At 36.7% G+C, this 19,591-nt stretch overlaps 1 protein-coding gene across 1 annotated transcript in view; it reads right to left on the minus strand.

Annotated features, from left to right (window-relative positions):
* FAR1 (fatty acyl-CoA reductase 1) overlaps positions 1-19,591 on the minus strand; it is a 76,597-nt gene that overhangs the window by 18,003 nt on the left and 39,003 nt on the right. Inside the window, exons 3-4 of the mRNA XM_052652698.1 lie at positions 13,031-13,206; positions 93-272 (exon numbers count right to left, since the gene is read on the minus strand). Of these exons, the coding sequence (XP_052508658.1) occupies positions 93-272; positions 13,031-13,206 (356 nt within the window). The remainder of the gene's footprint in view (positions 1-92; positions 273-13,030; positions 13,207-19,591) is intronic.

The following is a 19,591-nucleotide window of genomic DNA, read 5'->3' on the forward strand; positions in this document are numbered from 1 at the left end:
ACTGAACGGACAAAGAGATACACATAAATAGATAAATCTGGATCCAAAGTTTGGGGTCAAAGCAAATTTAAATAAATTTCAAACAAACATACTCTAAAGAATCAATCAGCTTCTTGGGATCCACAGGGGGTGGATAGACTACTTCATCAATATGCTTTCGATTGCAGTAGGCATATGCCGTTGATACATGCATGAACACTTCCAGATTCTTCATCTGTTGTGCAAGCAGAATAAGCTGTCGTGTAGCAATTACATTTAACTGAACAGCATCTCTGTAAAACAAGAAGTCACAATAAAAAATTGGGAAGCTATGTCTTTCTTTCACCTCCTAAAAAAAAACTTATTTCCATTTTAGAGTATCAAAGACAGAAAGGGACAAAGAGGTATTTGTTTCTTTACAACTAATCCCTTAGCTCAGATTTTGTTTGTTATTTTAACATGAAGTACAGCCATTCTATCAATTGTGTTTAAAATTTTTCTGATTATTTTAAATTACCCAGAAATAGACACAGATAATTTCAGTCTTTGGCTTTTATGCATACATTTGGAAATCATTTTACACTTTTTTTGCATCTTGATTTTTGAAAGCATACTATTTTATGAAATCATTATACCACATACAAAGAAAAGAATAAGTAATTTTAAAATGCTATGGTAGAGTCATCAATCAGGACAAAACAGTCAAAGAAAACTCAAAAACCTTAAATTTTATTAACATAAAATCAAGTAAAAATGTTTATTTCTCTTTTTTGTAGCAATTAAGCTAACCACCTTTTTAAGGCAACAAATGCAAAGGGGTGTTAAGAATAAAACTGGTACATTTGTTACAAGGGTGACATGCAAGATCCCAAGGTCTATATATATCCCTTTCTTGAAATGTTTTTGAGGAAAAATCTCACAAATGCAAAAGTATATACGCAGAATAATAACTGATAAGGCACTACCTAGAAACAGCAAAAGGCTAGAGCTCAAATATTCACTATGATATGATTTAATAAAGTAGGTATTTTTAACACAATGAAAGAATACAGCCATTAAAAAAATTATGACAACTATAAAAGCACCAACTATAAAAGATGGTGATTGCAGCCATGAAATTAAAAGACGCTTACTCCTTGGAAGAAAAGTTATGACCAACCTAGATAGCATACTTTGCCAACTAAGGTCCGTCTAGTCAAGACTATGGCTTTTCCTGTGGTCATGTATGGATGTACGAAGAAGGCTGAGCACCGAAGAATTTATGCTTTGAAACTGTGGTTTTGGAGAAGACTCTTGAGAGTCCCTCAGACTGCAAGGAGATCCAACCAATCCATTCTGAAGGCGATCAGCCCTGGGATTTCTTTGGAAGGAATGATACTGAAGCTGAAACTCCAGTACTTTGGCCACCTCACGCAAAGAGTTGACTCACTGGAAAAGACTCTGATGCTGGGAAGGATTGGGGGCAGGAGGAGAAGGGGATGACAGAGGATGAGATGGCTGGATGGCATCACTGACTCGATGGACATGAGTCTGAGTGAACTCCGGGAGTTGGTGATGGACAGGGAGGCCTGGCATGCTGTGATTCATGGGGTCGCAGAGTCAGACACGACTGAGCGACTGAACTCAACTGAAAAGCATGGAAAAATATGTGTGAATAATATTTTTTAAATTTATACATCCTGAAGTGAAGTGGGATTAAAAACAAGACTCTGGAGTAAGACCTGGGTTCAAACCTGGCTTAGCATATCTATCAGTATCACCAGATGGTCAACACCGAAATCAGATTGATTACATTCTTTGCAGCCAAAGATGGAGAAGCTCTATACAGTGAACAAAAACAAGACCGGGAGCTGACTGTGGCTCAGATCATGAACTCCCTATTGCCAAATTCAGACTTAAACTGAAGAAAGTGGGGAAAACCACTAGATCATTCAGGTATGACCTAAGTCAAATCCCTTATGATTATACAGTGGAAGTGAGAAATAGATTTAAGGGACTAGATCTGATAGATAGAGTGCCTGATGAACTATGGACGGAAGTTCGTGACATTGTACAGGAGACAGGGATCAAGACCATCCCCATGGAAAAGCAATGCAAAAAAGCAAAATGACTGTCTGAGGAGGCCTTGCAAATACCTGTGAAAAGAAGACAAGCGAAAAGCAAAGGAGGAAAGGAAAGCTATAAGCATCTGAATGCAGAGTTCCAAAGAATAGCAAGGAGAGATATGAAAGCCATCCTCAGTGATCAATGCAAAAAAAGACGAAAACAACAGAATGGGAAAGACTAGAGATCTCTTCAAGAAAATTAGAGATACCAAGGGAACATTTCATGCAAAGATGGGCTTCATAAAGGACAGAAATGGTATGGACCTAACAGAAGCAGAAGATATTAAGAAAAGGTGGCAAGGATACACAGAACTGTACAAAAAAGATCTTCAGATCAAGATAATCACGATGGTGTGATCACTCACCTAAGCCAGACATCCTGGAATGTGAAGTCAAGTGGACCTTAGAAAGCATCACTACAAACAAAGCTAGTAGAGGTGATGGAATTCCAGTTGAGCTATTTCAAATCCTGAAAGATGATACTCTGAAGGTGAAAGTGCTTCACTCAATATGCCAGCAAATTTGGAAAACTCAGCAGTGGCCACAGGACTGGAAAAGGTCAGTTTTCATTCCAATGCCAAAGAAAGGCAATGCCAAAGAATGCTCAAACTACCGTACAATTGCACTCATCTCACATGCTAGTCAAGTAATGCTCAAAATTCTCCAAGCCAGGCTTCAGCAATACGTGAACCATGAACTTCCAGATGTCCCAGAAAAGGCAGAGGAACCAGAGATCAAATTCCCAACATCCGCTGGATCATTGAAAAAGCAAGAGAGTTCCAGAAAAACATCTATTTCTGCTTTCTTGACTATGCCAAAGCCTTTGACTGTGTGGACCACAATAAACTGTGGAAAATTCTGAAAGAGATGGGAATACCAGACCCCATGACCTGCCTCTTGAGAAACCTATATGCAGGTCAGGAAGCAACAGTTAGAACTGGACATGGAACAACAGACTGGTTCCAAATAGGAAAAGGAGTGCATCAAGGCTGTATATTGTCACCCTACTTATTTAACTTATATGCAGAGTACATCATGAGAAACGCAGAGCTGGAAGAAGCACAAGCTGGAATCAAGATTGCCAGGAGAAATACCAATAATCTCAGATATGCAGATGACACCACCCTTATGGCAGAAAGTGAAGAGGAACTAAAAAGCCTCTTGATGAACGTGAAAGAGGAGAGTGAAAAAGTTGTCTTAAAGTTCTATATTCAGAAAACTAAGGTCAGGGCATCTGGTTCCATCACTTCATGGCAGATAGGAGATCCAACCAGTCTATCCTAAAGCAGATCAGTCCTGGGTGTTCATTGGAGGGAATGACGCTGAAGCTGAAACTCCAATACTGTGGCCACCTCATGCGAAGAGTTGACTCATTGGAAAAGACCCTGATGCTGGGAGGGATTGGGGGCAGGAGAAGGGGACGACAGAGGATGAGATGGCTGGATGGCATCACCGACTTGATGGACATGAGTTTGAGTAAACTCCACGAGTTGTGATGGACAGGGAGGCCTGGCATGCTGTGATTCATGGGGTCGCAAAGAGTTGGACACAACTGAGCAACTGAACTGAACTGAAAGTCACTCAAGCACTCCGGCCTGTGTCCTCATCAGTAAAGGAGAACAGGTAAAAGAAAGACTACCTACTAAGATTTTAATGAAAATTAAATGAAAAAAAAAAAAAAAAAAGCTTGCAAGTACTTAACATTATTCCTAACACAGTCCCAAAATAGGCATTTAAAAAATATTACTTAAAGGGTGAGTAGTTTTTGTGATCTATTATTTGCATGCTAAGTCACTTTAGTTGTGTCTCTTTGCAACCCTATGGACTGTAGCCTGACAAGGTCTTCTGTCCATGGGATTCTCCAGGCAAGAATACTGGCATGGGTTGCCATTTTCTCCTTCGGGGGGGTCTTCCAGACCCAGGGATTGAACTCATATCTTTTATGTCTCCTGCATTACCCGGTGGGTTCTTTACCACTAGCATCACCTGGGAAGCCCACTTTATATTATACTTTCATTTATAACATATTTGAGGGGGGAAAAAAGTTAAAACACTCAAAACCAGTAATACTGTGAAAAAAACTGGCAAAGTTAATACAGTGTTTGGTGACACTATCAGCTGATACAACTGATTTGAAAGAGATTATGATAAAGTACCAGGAATTACAGAAATAACAGTTACTAATTTAGTTAAACTACTGAAATTTTAACTGATAGGAAAAACTTAATCTAATCCAAATTTTTCAAAAAGAAAGTAAAATTTCCTACATTTGTTGTTTTGGGGGATTTTTGGTTGCGTTTCTCCTTTTGTTTTTTAATTGACGTATACTTGATTTACAATGTTGTGTTAGTTTCTGGTGTACAGCTAAGTGATTCAGTTATATATTTATTAATATAAATATTCCTCATATTCTTTTATATTACAGTTTATTACAGGATATTGAATATAGCTCCCTGTGCTATACATTAGGCCCGTTGTTGCTTATCCATTCTGCATGAGAGTTTGCATCTGCTAGTCCCAAACTTTCATTCCAACCCTCCCCTACCCCTTGGAAAACACCAGTCTGTTCTCTATGTCTGTGAGTTTGTTTCATAGGTAAGTTCATTTTTGTCATACTTTAGATTCCACATATAAGTGATATCATATGGTATTCGTCTTTCTCTTTCTGACTTACTTCACTTAATATGATAATCTCTAGGTCCATCCATGTAGCTGCAAAAGGCATTATTTCATCCTTTTTTAAGGTTGAATAACATTCCATTGTATGTATACATACCCACCTTCTTTATTCATTCATCTGTCAATGAACATTTAGGTTGTCCATGTCTTGGCTATTATAAATAGTGCTGCTATGGACACAGGGTTGCATACATCTTTTTGGATTATAGTTTTGTGCAGATATATGCACGCAGGAGTGGAACTGCTACACCATATGGCAAATCTATTTTTAGTTTTTTGAGGAACCTGCATACTGTTCTCCGAAGAAACTGGCCGCACCAATTTACATTCCCACCAGCAGAGTAGAAGAGTTCCCTTTATTCCCACAGCCTCAGGAAAATTCCCTAAATTTGCCATGCTAAGTCAATGTGAAATTACAGGATAATAACATGAAATATCACATTATGAAAATTATATATGAAAAACTCAGAAACATAGAAATTGTTTCAATAGGAAAATTATAAATTTTATGCTTACATTTCATGGAAAACTATTTTCAAAGAGAAACCACAAGAAAATTTTAAAAAAAATAAAAACAGTTTTGGTTACATTTTCAATATTTAAGAAGAGAAAAAATCAACCATTCTTTTAAAAGGCCAGAATATGTTACAGATAGAATCTGGTCCACTTAACTGTAAAGTAGTGCTTTGATGCATATCACATTTGCAAAACAGTCGGAATGGGGAGAGTGCTGTTTTGGAAAAGGTATACAGAAAATATCCTATTACAGGTTTCTGAGGACAGGACAACAAGTTCTGGGTCACTAGGAACAAGAAATAATTCATGAGAAAAAACTCTTGGGTCTTATTTTTTCTTTTAATTTAATAGTATCTGAGAACCTATGAAAACAGAAAAAAAATTTTTTTCAATGAAATAATCTGGTTGGGGTCTTATAATCATGAGTTTATCTTTTTCTTTCCTTATCTCAACTGAAGGAGGAAAATCTGTTTGAACAGATATCAAGAAAAAAGACATTTCACAGACAGGATACTGTCCACTAGACTGTAAGGCAATGTGCTATCTTCTTTCCCATTTGCAAAACAATAGTGGTAGGGAGAGAAATGTTTTGGGAGCAAGCCACAAAGGATATTTTGTCACAGGCTCCTGAGGATGGTGACAGAATTTCTGGGTCACTGAAAAGTAGGAATAACTTTACAAAGGAAGCACACCTGTGCTCTGTCTGCTCACCTCTTACCATTCGTCTGCAACTGAGAGCCCAAACCTGAAGGCATTTTGTGTCCACATAAATAACTCTTAATATCCCTGCCAGGCTATTCTCACTCTTGTTTTACCACCATCCAGTTTCTACATCTTGAACTTTAGGCTGAGGTCCTGACATGTTAGATCTGAAAGCATTCAGTAGTGCTAAACAAAAATAAAAGTTCTTGCTATTATTTGGTTATATGAATTCTTAAATGCATTTTATGAAACACTGGCTTTTGGTGGGGAGAGCAAAATGAACAAATCTTTGTAATAATGGTCCATCATTAATGCAGACACAGAAATCACTTCAATAAAGGAGAAACCTCAACTTGAACAGCTAATAAATTTTCTTATTCACCTGTCTTCTATATTGGATTGTTCAAACTCTATGTTGATAACACCTCTAAGACATAGACCAGGGACTCATCCTTGGCATGACTGACACCAGTTGAGTTATTAAAAATGCAGACTGTTGGACCTCATCCTTAGACACTCTCCAATGTCTAAACTGAGTCCTGGGAAACTACATATTAAATTAATTCCCCAGGCCATCACGATCTCTTCCTCACCACTCTCTTTCCTATCTCTGATAAAATACTACCTACATCACTGATTACAAACATACTACCTGCATTACTGATTTCATCACTAATGCTGCTGATTTTACTTTCTAATTTGATGAAGATATAGAAACAGATGTCTAGGGGCCAATTAATCAACCAAGGCAGGGGACCCAGACATCTGTCATTTAAATCACATCCTATTTCTGCCCTAATTTTTAAGATTTCTTTCCTTCTACTAACCCTGGGGTTCTTCATTTCTTCCTTTCCCAGTTGCTTTAGGTGTAGAGTTAGTTTATTTATTTGACTTTTTTCTTGTTTCTTGAGGTATGCTTGTATTGCTATGAACCTTCCCCTTAGCACTGCTTTTACAGTGTCCCACAGGTTTTGGGTTGTTGTGTTTTCGTTTTCATTCGTTTCTATGCATATTTTGATTTCTTTTGTAATTTGTTGGTAACAAAAGAGACCATAGCAAAAATTAACAAAGCCAAAAGCTGGTTCTTTGAGAAGATAAATAAAATTGACAAACCATTAACCAGACTCATCAAGAAACAAAGGGAGAAAAATCAAATCAATAAAATTAGAAATGAAAATGGAGAGATCACAACAGACAACACAGAAATACAAAGGATCATAAGAGACTATCAGTAACTATATGCCAATAAAGTGGACAACTTGGAAGAAATGGACAAATTCTTAGAAAAGTACAACTTTCCAAAACTGAACCAGGAAGAAATAGAAAATCTTAAAAGAACCATCACAAGCACGGAAATTGAAACTGTAATCAGAAATCTTCCAGCAAACAAAAGTCCAGGACCAGACAGCTTCACAGCTGAATTCTACCAAAAATTTAGAGAAGAGCTAACACCTATCCTACTCAAACTCTTCCAGAAAATTGCAGAGGAAGGTAAACTTCCAAACTCATTCTATGAGGCCATCATCACCCTAATACCAAAACCAGACAAAGATGCCACAAAAAAAGAAAACTACAGGCCAATATCACTGATGAACATAGATGCAAAAATCCTTAACAAACTTTAGCAATCAGAATCCAACAACACATTAAAAAGATCATACATCATGACCAAGTGGGCTTTATCCCAAGGATTTTTCAATATCCACAAAGCAATCAATGTAATACACCACATTAACAAATTGAAAAATAAATGCCATATGATTATCTCAATAGATGCAGAGAAAGCCTTTAACAAAATTCAACATCCATTTATGATGAAAACCCTCCAGAAAGCAGGAATAGAAGGAACACACCCTCAACATAATAAAAGCTATATATGACAAACCCACAGCAAACATTTTGCTCAATGGTGAAAAACTGAAAGCATTTCCCCTAAAGTCAGGAACAAGACAAGGGTGCCCACTGTCACCACTACTATTCAACATAGTTTTGGAAGTTTGGCCACAGCAATCAGAACAGAAAAAGAAATAAAAGGAATCCAAATAGGAAAAGAAGTAAAACTCTCACTGTTTGCATATGACATGATCCTCTACATAGAAAACCCTAAAGACTCCACCAGAAAATTACTAGAGCTAATCAATGAATATAATAAAGTTGCAGGATATAAAATCAACACACAGAAATCCCTTGCACTCCTGTACACTAACAATGAGAAAACAGAAAGAGAAATTAAGGAAACAATTCCATTCACCATTGCAAAGAATAAAATACTTAGGAATATATCCACCTAAAGAAACTAAAGACCTATATATAGAAAACTATAAAACACTGGTGAAAGAAATCAAAGAGGACACTAATAGATGGAGAAATATACCATGTTCATGAATCGGCAGAATCAACACAGTGAAAGTAAGTATACTACCCAAAGCAATCTATAGATTCAATGCAACCCCTATCAAGCTACCAACAATATATTTCACAGAACTAGAACAAATAAATTCACAATTTGTATGGAAATACAAAAAACCTCAAATAGCCAAAGCAATCTTGAGAAAGAAGAATGGAACTGGAGGAATCAACCTGCCTGACTTCAGGCTCTACTACAAAGCCACAGTCATCAAGACAGTATGATACTGGCACAAAGACAGAAATATAGATCAATGGAACAAAATAGAAAGCCCAGAGATTCCACGCACCTATGGACACCTTATCTTTGACAAAGGAGGCAAGGATATACAATGGAGAAAAGACACTCTCTTTAACAAGTGGTGCTGGGAAAACTGGTCAACCAGAATGAAACTAGAACACTTTCTAACAGCATACACAAAAATAAACTCAAAATGGATTAAAGATCTAAACGTAAGACCAGAAACTATAAAACTCCTAGAGGAAAACATAGGCAAAACACTCTCTGACATAAATCACAGCAGGATCCTCTATGACCCACCTCCCAGAATTCTGGAAATAAAAGCAAAAATAAACAAATGGGACCTAATTAAAGTTAAAAGCTTCTGCACAACAAAGGAAACTATAAGCAAGGTGAAAAGACAGCCTTCTGAATGGGAGAAAATAGCAAATGAAGCAACTGATAAAGAATTAATCTCAAAAATATACAAGCAACTCCTGCAGCTCAATTCCAGAGAAATAAACGACCCAATCAAAAAATGGGCCAAAGAACTAAACAGACATTTCTCCAAAGAAGATATACAGATGGCTAAAAAACACATGAAAAGATGCTCAACATCACTCATTATCAGAGAAATGCAAATCAAAACCATAATGAAGTGCCATTTCATGCCAGTCAGAATGGCTGTTATCCAAAAGTCTACAAGCAATAAATGCTAGAGAGGGTGTGGAGAAAAGGGAACCCTCTAACACTGTTGGTGGGAATGCAAACCAGCACAGCCACTATGCAGAACAGTGTGGAGATTCCTTAAGAAACTGGAAACAGAACTGCCATACAACCCAGCAGTCCCACTGCTGGGCATACACACTGAGGAAACCAAAATTGAAAGAGACACATGTACCCCAATGTTCATCACAGCACTGTTTATAATAGCCAGGACATGGAAGCAACCTAGATGTCCATCAGCAGACGAATGGATAAGAGAGCTGTGGTACATATACACAATGGAGTATTACTCAGCCATTAAAAAGAATACATTTGAATCAGTTCTAATGAGATGGATGAAACTGGAGCCTATTATACAGAGTGAAGTAAGCCAGAAAGAAAAACACCAATACAGTATACTAACGTATATATATGGAATCTAGAAAGATGGTAACGATAACCCTGTATGCGAGACAGCAAAAGAGACACAGATGTATAGAACAGTCTTTTGGATTCTGTGGGAGAGGGCGAGGGTGGGATGATTTGGGAGAATGGCATTGAAACATAATATTATCATATGTGAAACGAATCACCAGTCCAGGTTTGATATATGAGACAGGGTGCTCGGGGCTAGTGCACTGGGATGAATGACCCAGAGGGATGGGATGGGAAGGGAGGTGGGAGGGAGGTTCAGGATGGGGAACACATGTACACCTGGGGCAGATTCAAGTCAATGTATGGCAAAACCAATACAATACTGTAATTAGTCTCCAATTAAAGTAAATAAATTTATATTAAAAAAATAAAATAGTCACATCCTAGGTTCTTCCTAAAAATGAGGATTCCCACTTATTATCTCAAAACTACAGGATTTGAATTTGGCAAACACAGTCCAAGATTCTGCATTTTAAACACATTCTCCAGTAATTCTTAAGCTTCATAACACACTCTAAAGTTTGAGAATCAATGGCCTTAAACTCAACAGTTTCTTAATCTGTTCTAATTATGGATCTTTACTTTTACTCCTTTCGGAACACCTACTCTCATATTCCTACCCTGGGCTTTCTCACCCCAAACTGTTCCATCTCTAAAACCTCATACTGTGAATTTTCCCCACACCACATTATCTGTCCTTCCATTTCTGCACTTAAGCCTGTTTTACATCCTCATCATGGTCTCTATCTCTTGATACTTCTTTACTCTCAACTCCATTGGCCCTGCCTACCCTCACTTTCCTTAATACTTAAGGGATACCAGATTATGATGTAACTCCCTTTTTTATCCTCAATATCACTCTCTCCTTTTGTCAGTATTTCTTTATAATTTTTAATCTTGATATCCATTTCTCCCCACTTCAAGATTTATAGACCACCATATGTGAAAAATAAATGAGCTCTGCTACCTCTCAACTCGCATAGCTCTTTAACATATGCTCTTCAGTAACTCCACATTTTCTATTTTATGGTTATTTAAGCGTATTCTATTAGACTATATGGACTTTGCAAATTGTGTGCAATTTATTCTGATTTATCCAAAAATATAGTTTGGGGAGTGAAATCTAGATTTTTTTGCCCTGGAAGTAAAGGCTTTGAACCATTTTTTATTTGTGGACTAAAATAAAAAGTGGCTATAAAGAATAACAGCTCTGAAGCAACAAAGGTTTACTGTATAGCACAGGGAACCACATACAGTCAATATCTTGTAACAACCTATAATGGAAAATAATCTTAAAAATAATATATGTGTATATGAATAATTGAATCACCTTGCTGTGCACTTGAAACATTGTAAGGCAACTAGATTTCAATAAAATATATATTAAGAAAAAAAGACATAAAAATGCTAACCATTAAAAAAAAGAATAACTGCTCTGTAAAAAGTAGTTAGGTCAACCTACAGTATTTTAGAATGTTATAATATCACCACTTAAGACATCATCCATTAAAATTGCTTCATAGAAAACAGTAATTTCAATGTAACAACTGGGATTAGGTGAATAAACATACATGCCTTGGCAAGGAAGAGAAGAACAATAAATGTTCATCAATCTCTAGTGAAAGAACAAATAATAATAATAATAATAATAATAAATTTTCCCTTTTGTTAATGGTAATGTTGCTTACCCTAAGGGAAAGACAAAGAGGAAAGAAAATGTTTGCCCCAAAAGTATTACACTTGGGTCCTTTTCATAAGGCTATTTAGATGAGTTTCACCTGAATGAATGTTGCCTGTTTGCAAAACAATCTCCCTTCTGAAAGAATCTAATTTTCCCTTTGAGGATTATACCACAATTATCAAGTATGAATATACCTTTTCCTCAAAACACTTTCATAAGGTTATGTGAACTCTTTTTTGGTTATGGAAGCTAGAATAAGAGAAAATAGATTGACTACTTCATAATAAAAACCCACCTGTAATCACACTATCCAAATATAATAACCAGCCAATACTAAAAAATATATGTATAAAACATGTATGTGTACACATATTTTATGAAAATGAGATTATACTAAGTTCTAATAAGATTCTTTTGTCACTTATGAATCTTGAACACATAACTGCTGCATAAAAAGAACTAAAAAGTAAATAAATAATGATCACCAGATCATAAAGGATAAAGCCAAGATTAGAACCAAGGTATGTAATTCCAAAGCTCATGCCTTTTCCACTACATAGTGCTGTCTCAGCTTCCTCAAATATAAAATGGATTTGCCCATTATATAAAGGTGGGTAATGTAAGCACGGAATGAAATAATGAGTGAGAAAACACCTTGAAACTATAAAACATTGTTAAAGAAACATAAGGGACTATTAATCATTTCCCTCACCTGAACTCTAAGCAGAACTCACTGTAATGTTTTGGTGCTGAACTGTCATGTCACACAGTGTCAATTCAGGTTTGCACTTCTACAGACAATATGGGGGCTAATCTCAAAGTCCTTTATAATCAGAACTGAACTTAAAAACATTTTAAGAAGCCCTTCAAGCAATCATGAAACCTAAAAAATATACACCATTCTAACCGATCTAAGACCATATAATTAGATTTACATTATAAAACTGTATATAACATCAAAAGTGTTCTGAATTAAGCATCATTATTTGAATTGCATATACGTGAGACTTCTTAAAACATAGCGACCATTTGGAAAGCTATGTTTTTTCCTGAAATAGGTATCTTGAAGGAAGTCCAAACTGTTTTTAAAGTAAACCTATATCCAATGTACCCTATTAACAGTGATACCAAAATTTTAAAACAAAAACAAGGTATGACTTCAATGTATAAGCCATTTTTTCTTTCTCTGCAAAACCTGAGCCTATTTAATATTTAATATCAGATCAATATGTGTGAAGTAGAAAAATAATGCTGCTGGAGTATACACTTCTGAAAGAACGGAGGGAAAAGGAAATAAACGCTATTAGTTGTTAAGACTAATACTCCTACCCAAGGTAAAGTTCTTTCTTCTAATCCACACTTCCCATTTGCTTTCTCCCTGCCCCATATTTAAATTCACAGCAACTACTTCTAAGAAACATACATTAGCAATCCCATGTTTTTAACTGTTAAGAGAAGGAAAATTCTTTTAACACGCTGTAGGATATTGAAAGCTACAATAGAGAGCAAACATTTTCAAAATGACTTGACTAACAAGTAAAATTCAAATTAGATCTTTTAACTATATTGCAGTTCAAATATCACATAAATACTTTTACTTACCTCAAATTTTCATTAAATCTTACTGTAGCTGCACAGTGGAATATAATATTAGTAGAATCTATGATGATCTCTTTATCTTCTTCACTAAGAGCCAGTTTAGGTTGGGTGAGTTCACTGTTGATTGCTATAATTTTCTCCCTAAAATCTGGATTTTCATCTCTCAATCTGTCAAAAAGCTATCAAAAGAGAAAAACATTTTAGGGCAGTATTTTTCAACTTTCTAAAATCCATCATCACCGTCTTCTCCCCCAAGGATCAGTATTTTTTAGATTTCAACTATGCAAATCCTAAGATTGCTTAAATTGCTATCATTCTGTATGGAAAATACTATCCCCATTTTACAGATGAGGAATCTGAGAAACAGAGAGGTTCAGTAACTCACCAAGGACACAGAGGTAGCAGTTTGCAAAGTTAAATTTTAACTGTTTATGCCTTTGTTCATTAGACTGTATGATCCCTCAGCACAGACATAAGCAGTATATATATAAGATCAATGTTTACAATGATCAGATTTCTAAAATCCAAACCTTATCACTTTTTTTTTTGGCTGCAGTCCTCTTTAGCAGATTAGAATAAAATGACACTAACTACACTCTACTTTAAATCTTAGAAAAATTTTAAAGAGGAAAAAAATGTAAGTATATTAAAGGAAAAAAAAGTTTTTAAGGAAATATTAAGATCAGAAGCTGGAAAAACCTGTAAAGTATCATATATATAGGATTCTAATTTGAAAATAGAAAATTCAATATTCCTTAAGTATATTCAAAGGAATAAATTTAACTAGAGAATCAGTCAGATCCCAAGATGGTTACAGTACGAACATACATTTAACTGTGAGTCAAATTTAATTTTTTACCCCAGATTTTATAGATGGGACCTCCAAATCACTGTTCTATTACACCCTGACTCTCCAATCCATTTAAAATCCATACTTGTAGTTTAAGCAGAGTCTTAAATCTGGGGGAAAAAAAAAAAAAAACATGGCACTCACTTTCACCTTCCTATATGACTTTTAGTAAGTAATAGTCTTCTCCACCTTTAGGTAATGACTTCAATATTACTGTTTTTATAGTAATTAATAAAATATTTACTAAGCGTTTCAAATAAAATAAGTACTGTCCATACACTGAGAAAACAAGAAAATGACCTTTGCCTCAAGTTATTTAAAATATTATAGGAAAAATTAAACAAGGAAACAGTTAAAATATAGTGTTATAAGTAATAAAACAGGGCTAACACAACAGTTTTATGAGACTGTACGGGAGCAACAACTTGCCCTGCTGGGGAAGGACTTGAGATTATAAGAACAGTGTTTCAGACAAAGAGTGTCACATATAACCACCTAAGAGTAACAGAGCATTTATGTTTGGGAAATTGAAAATAACTCTAAGACTTGGCCAATGACAGGAGAAGGAATAAAGAATACAAACTCCGTGTGGACAGGGACCACATCTATTGTGCTCAGCACACAGGCCCCAGATAACAGAGTGCTGACAAACACTTGTATGTGAATAAACTCATTCGGTGGAAACCACTGGAAGAATACCTATGGAGAGGAGTTCAGTTTTGTTCATATTGACTGTAAAGTGTCAATGAGACTCCACAGAAGATCAGTGCCATAGAGGTAACTGGCTCTGTGGGTCCTGAGTTCAGGGAAGAGAGAAACAGATTACTGATTCTATAAACCACACATGTAGCCCTTGGAGAGTATCACTCAGCAGCAACAGTAATGAGCACCCGAGGTCCAGATTACATGAAGCTTTTTCCAAATCTATTTTAAAATACAACCGTTCATCTCACATACAAGAGAAGGTGCTGAGTAATCTCCTAACTGGACCTACTAAGAAGAGATCTAGGCCTAGGACAAATTCTGAAGAATATTTAAGGGGATAGCAGAGAAAAAGGAGCCCGAGATATAACCAGAAAAGTACTTTTAACACATTGAATTCACTTTTTCATTTTCCCAGACTGCCAATGACCTTTAATTCCTCTTCATATTAGATTATCTCCACCACTACCACCAGAATTGGTCATGCTGCTTCACAAGTTACATCTCAAGCTTGATGCTCCTCCCTTCTCTAGCCACCATGTTATTATTCAAAGCCATCTTTTCCAATGCTTTTAACCCACTGGTACCCCAATTAGTTCCTACTTTACTAAGTCTGCTAACGCCCTCTTTAATGTACTTTCTTCTCTTTCCAGAATTTATTTCATAGTCAGCTATTTTAATTCAATCCTTGCCAGCAATGAGGTTTATTTTCCCCGGGATATTGCTGCATATCACTTCTCAAGTTGGGGCAACTTTAGGCCCCAGGGAAGATTTGGTGATGTCTAAAAGGTCAGTTTTCATTCCAATCCCAAAGAAAGGCAATGCCAAAGGATGCTCAAACTGATGCACAATTGCATTCATCTCACATGCTAGTAAAGCAATGCTCAAAATTCTGCAAGCCAGGCTTCAGCAGTACATGAACCATGAACTTCCAGATGTTCAACCTGGTTTTAGAAAAGGCAGAGGAACCAGAGATCAAACTGCCAACATCTGCTGGATCATCGAAAAAGCAAGAGAGTTCCAGAAAAACATCTATTTCTGCTGTATTGACTATGCCAAAGCCTTTGACTGTGTGGATCACAATAAACTGTGGAAAATTGTGAAAGAGATGGGAATACCAGACCACCTGACCTGCCTCTTGAGAAACCTATATGCAGGTCAGGAAGCAACAATTAGAACTGGACATGGAACAACAGACTGGTTCCAAATAGGAAAAGGAGTACATCAAGGCTGTACATTGTCACCCTGCTTAAACTCATATACAGAGTACATAATGAGAAACACTGGGCTGGAAGAAGCACAAGCTGGAATCAAGATTGCTGGGAGAAATATCAATAATCTCAGATATGCAGATGACACCACCCTTATGGCAGAAAGTGAAGAAGCACTAAAAAGCCTCTTGATGAAAGTAAAAGAGGAGAGTGAAAAGTTGACTTAAAACTCAACATTCGGAAAATGAAGATCATGGCATCTGGTCCCATCACTTCATGGGAAATAGATGGGGAAACAGTGGAAACAGTGGCAGAATTTATTTTGGGGGGCTCCAAAATCACTGCAGATGGTGACTGCAGCCATGAAATTAAAAGACACTTACTCCTTGGAAGAAAAGTTATGATCAACCTAGACAGCATATTGAAAAGCAGAGATATTACTTTGCCAACAAAGGTCCATCTAGTCAAGGCTATGGTTTTTCCAGTGGTCATGTATGAATGTGAGAGTTGGACTGTGAAGAAAGCTAAGCACCAAAGAATTGATGCTTTTGAACTGTGTTGTTGGAGAAGACTCGAGAGTGCCTTGGACTGCAAGGAGATCCAACCAGTCCATTCTGAAGGAGATCAGCCCTGGGATTTCTTTGGAAGGAATGATGTTAAAGCTGAAAATCCAGTACTTTGGCCACCTCATGTGCAGAGTTGACTCATTGGAAAAGACTCTGATGCCAGGAGGGATTGGGGGCAGGAGGAGAAGGGGACGACAGAGGATGAGATGGCTGGATGGCATCACCAACTTGATGGACATGAGTCTGAGTGAACTCCAGGAGATGGTGATGGACAGGGAGGCCTGGCATGCTGCAATTCATGGCACTGCAAAGAGTTGGACACGACTGAGCGACTGAACTGAACTGAACTGAAAGACAATTCTGCCTTGTCACAACTGGGATGGTGAGGAAAGGGAGCTGCTGGCATTTAGTGGGCACAGGCCAAGAATGCTGACCACCCTACAATCCATAGGACAGCTCCTCACAATAAAGAATTAACTCTCCTAAAATGTGAAGAGTGCTGAAGTTGAGAAATTCTGCTAGAAGACAATATCACAGTACAGTATATGTATGCCCTATGCTTATGCTCTTTTATTCCTGTTTCAAAATCATAGTAGACTCTATTTAAATGTTTAATAACTTTAAGTGTACATATTAATTGCTGCTTGATATAAAAAGAACTCATTTTATTGATTTAGCAGCTATGCTATATATATGTAAGAATGAATGACCCTAGGAATAATCAGTAGGATGTGCCGGGGGGAATTAAAAAACATGATATAATATTTTAAGGCATAAAATAAAATGACATAATTTTGTAGAGTATTGTAGTCAGATATTTAGACAAATACTTGGGGACTGTACGATCCTTCAGCACAGACATAAGCAGTATATATATATCAGATCAATGTTTAAAATGATCAGCTTTCTAAAATCCAAACCTTATCACTTTTTTTTTTTTTTTTTGGTTGTAGTCCTCTTTAGCAGATTAGAGTAAAATAATGGCCATGTTTAAACTACAAAAGTTAAATGAAATTTCAGGCTTTATGTAGAAGATAATCATTTCCTTTACAAATAAGGCTTACTGGTGAGGGAAATTTCTAGAAGCATTACCCTGGAGACTCCAGAGAAGATGCCGAACTCTTTCACATTTTACTTAGGCCCTCAATTCCAACTAGGACAGCAGCTTCAATAATTGCTCCTATCCAATCTCTCCTAACACCTCTATACTTTCTCTTCCTCAACCCCCTTCTTAAAGACTGTAGACTGTAGGTTCCATTAAAGCAACGACTCTTACTTAATCCTGAATTCAACCCTTTATATCAAGTCAAATGCCCAGCACTGAGCAGGCACAAAATATGTTTTCTGAAAAATAAAAAATGAGTAAGAATAAATAACCTCTCAATAGAGGAAAAAAGTGTGTTGGGAAACGATTATTAGTGGTTATACCAATTACAGGGGTTCCCCGGTGGCTCAATCAGTAAAAAGTCTACCTGCAGCGCAGGAGACCTAGGTTCAATCCCCGGGTTGGGAGAATCCCCTGGAGACGGAAACAGCAACCCACTCCAGTATTCTTGCCTGGAGAATCCCATGGACAGAGGAGCCTGGCAGGCTACAGTCCATGGGGTTGCAAGAGTCAGATATGACTTAGTGACTAAACCATCATACCAATTATAATTACACCAATTATAAGTGGTTCATAATAAAACATGAGTAAACAAATGGCAGAGATGGCAACAAAACACACAAGCAGGCATTATTACATAAAATAGGCCTTGTGGTCTTAAAGCCCCCTTGATGCCTCCTCCCTTTTCGAAAGTTTTAAGGGAATTTTTACTGCCAAGCTTGGGTTCAAATTAATTTTGGATATCTGGAAAAGTCAGCTCCCTCCTTAAAGCATAGATTTTTGCCCCTATTGGTATATCCCTAATAATGTGCCAGAAGGATGTCCCTAAATGGTCTAAGCAACACTGAACCCTCTTAATCCGCAGCAGTTCTCAAAGTGTGGTAAGTTCCTAGGAGTCTTTCAGACTATTTTAGGTACCTCACAAAGTCAAAACTTTTTATTTTCATAATAAAACTAAAACATTAGTTATTTTTCACTTTCATTCTCTCACAAGTATAGAGAGGAATTTTCCAAAGCTACATTTGTGATGATATCATCACTCTTGATGACTAATGGAAGCTGTGCTTGTACATATATTCTCTTCCTTTAAAAATGTCTCTGGTTTAGAATCTACTATGATAAATGTCAATAAGATATTTGAAACAAAACCTCACAAGAACAAAACCTTTTCGAAGTTCTCAATAATTTTTAAAAGTGTAAAGGGGTCTAGAGACCAAAAGTTTGAGAATCATTGCTTTAAATGATTGAAGAATCTTTCAACCTATTTGGAGGATATGAAAAAATACAGTGATGAGGTAATAATACTATCTGCTACACACTGTAGTCAATATACATTATCAAATAATTTGCTCAAGAGTTACAATTAAAAGTCACTTGAAAAAAAGCTATAAATTATATCATGTTTTTTAAAAACATCCTTCTACTAGGCTACCAAATAGTTTTAATTTTAAAATGACATTGAATACGGCTGAGTCAATCTCAGCTCTCACAAAAAAACTGAAAATGAACTTTGTACCTACCACACTTTAAGAGGCAGATTCTTCAATCATAGTTATTATATAGGTAGGTTTTATGGTGGTAAATACTGAAGTATTAACTCACATCTTTTTTTATTGTCTATACAGAATCTAGCCATGAAATTAAGACGCTTGCTCCCTGGAAGAAAAGCTATGACAAACCTAGGCAGTGTATTAAAAAAGAGAGACAACACTTTGCCCCAAAAAGGTCCATATAGTTAAAGCTATGGCTTTTTCAGTAGTCATGTATGGATGTGAGAGTTGGACCATAAAGAAGGCCGAGTGCCAAAGAACCGATGCTTTCAAATTGTGGTAATGGAGAAGACTCCTGAGAGTCCCTTGGACTGTAAGAAGATCAAACCAGTCAATCCTAAAGGAAACCTATCCTGAATATTCATTGGAAGGACTGATGCTGAAGCCTGAAGCTGAACCTCCAGTATCTGTCCACTTGATGTGAAAAGCCGACCTCTGGAAAACACTATGCTGAGAAAGACTAAAGGCAAAAGGAAAAGGGGGCAGCAAAGGGTGAGATGGTTAGATATCATCACCAACTCTATGGACATGGATTTGAGCAAACTCCAAGAGATAATGGAGAACAGAGCAGCCTGGTGTG

The sequence above is a fragment of the Budorcas taxicolor genome, chromosome 15 (assembly GCF_023091745.1).
Source record: "Budorcas taxicolor isolate Tak-1 chromosome 15, Takin1.1, whole genome shotgun sequence".
NCBI lineage: Eukaryota > Metazoa > Chordata > Mammalia > Artiodactyla > Bovidae > Budorcas > Budorcas taxicolor.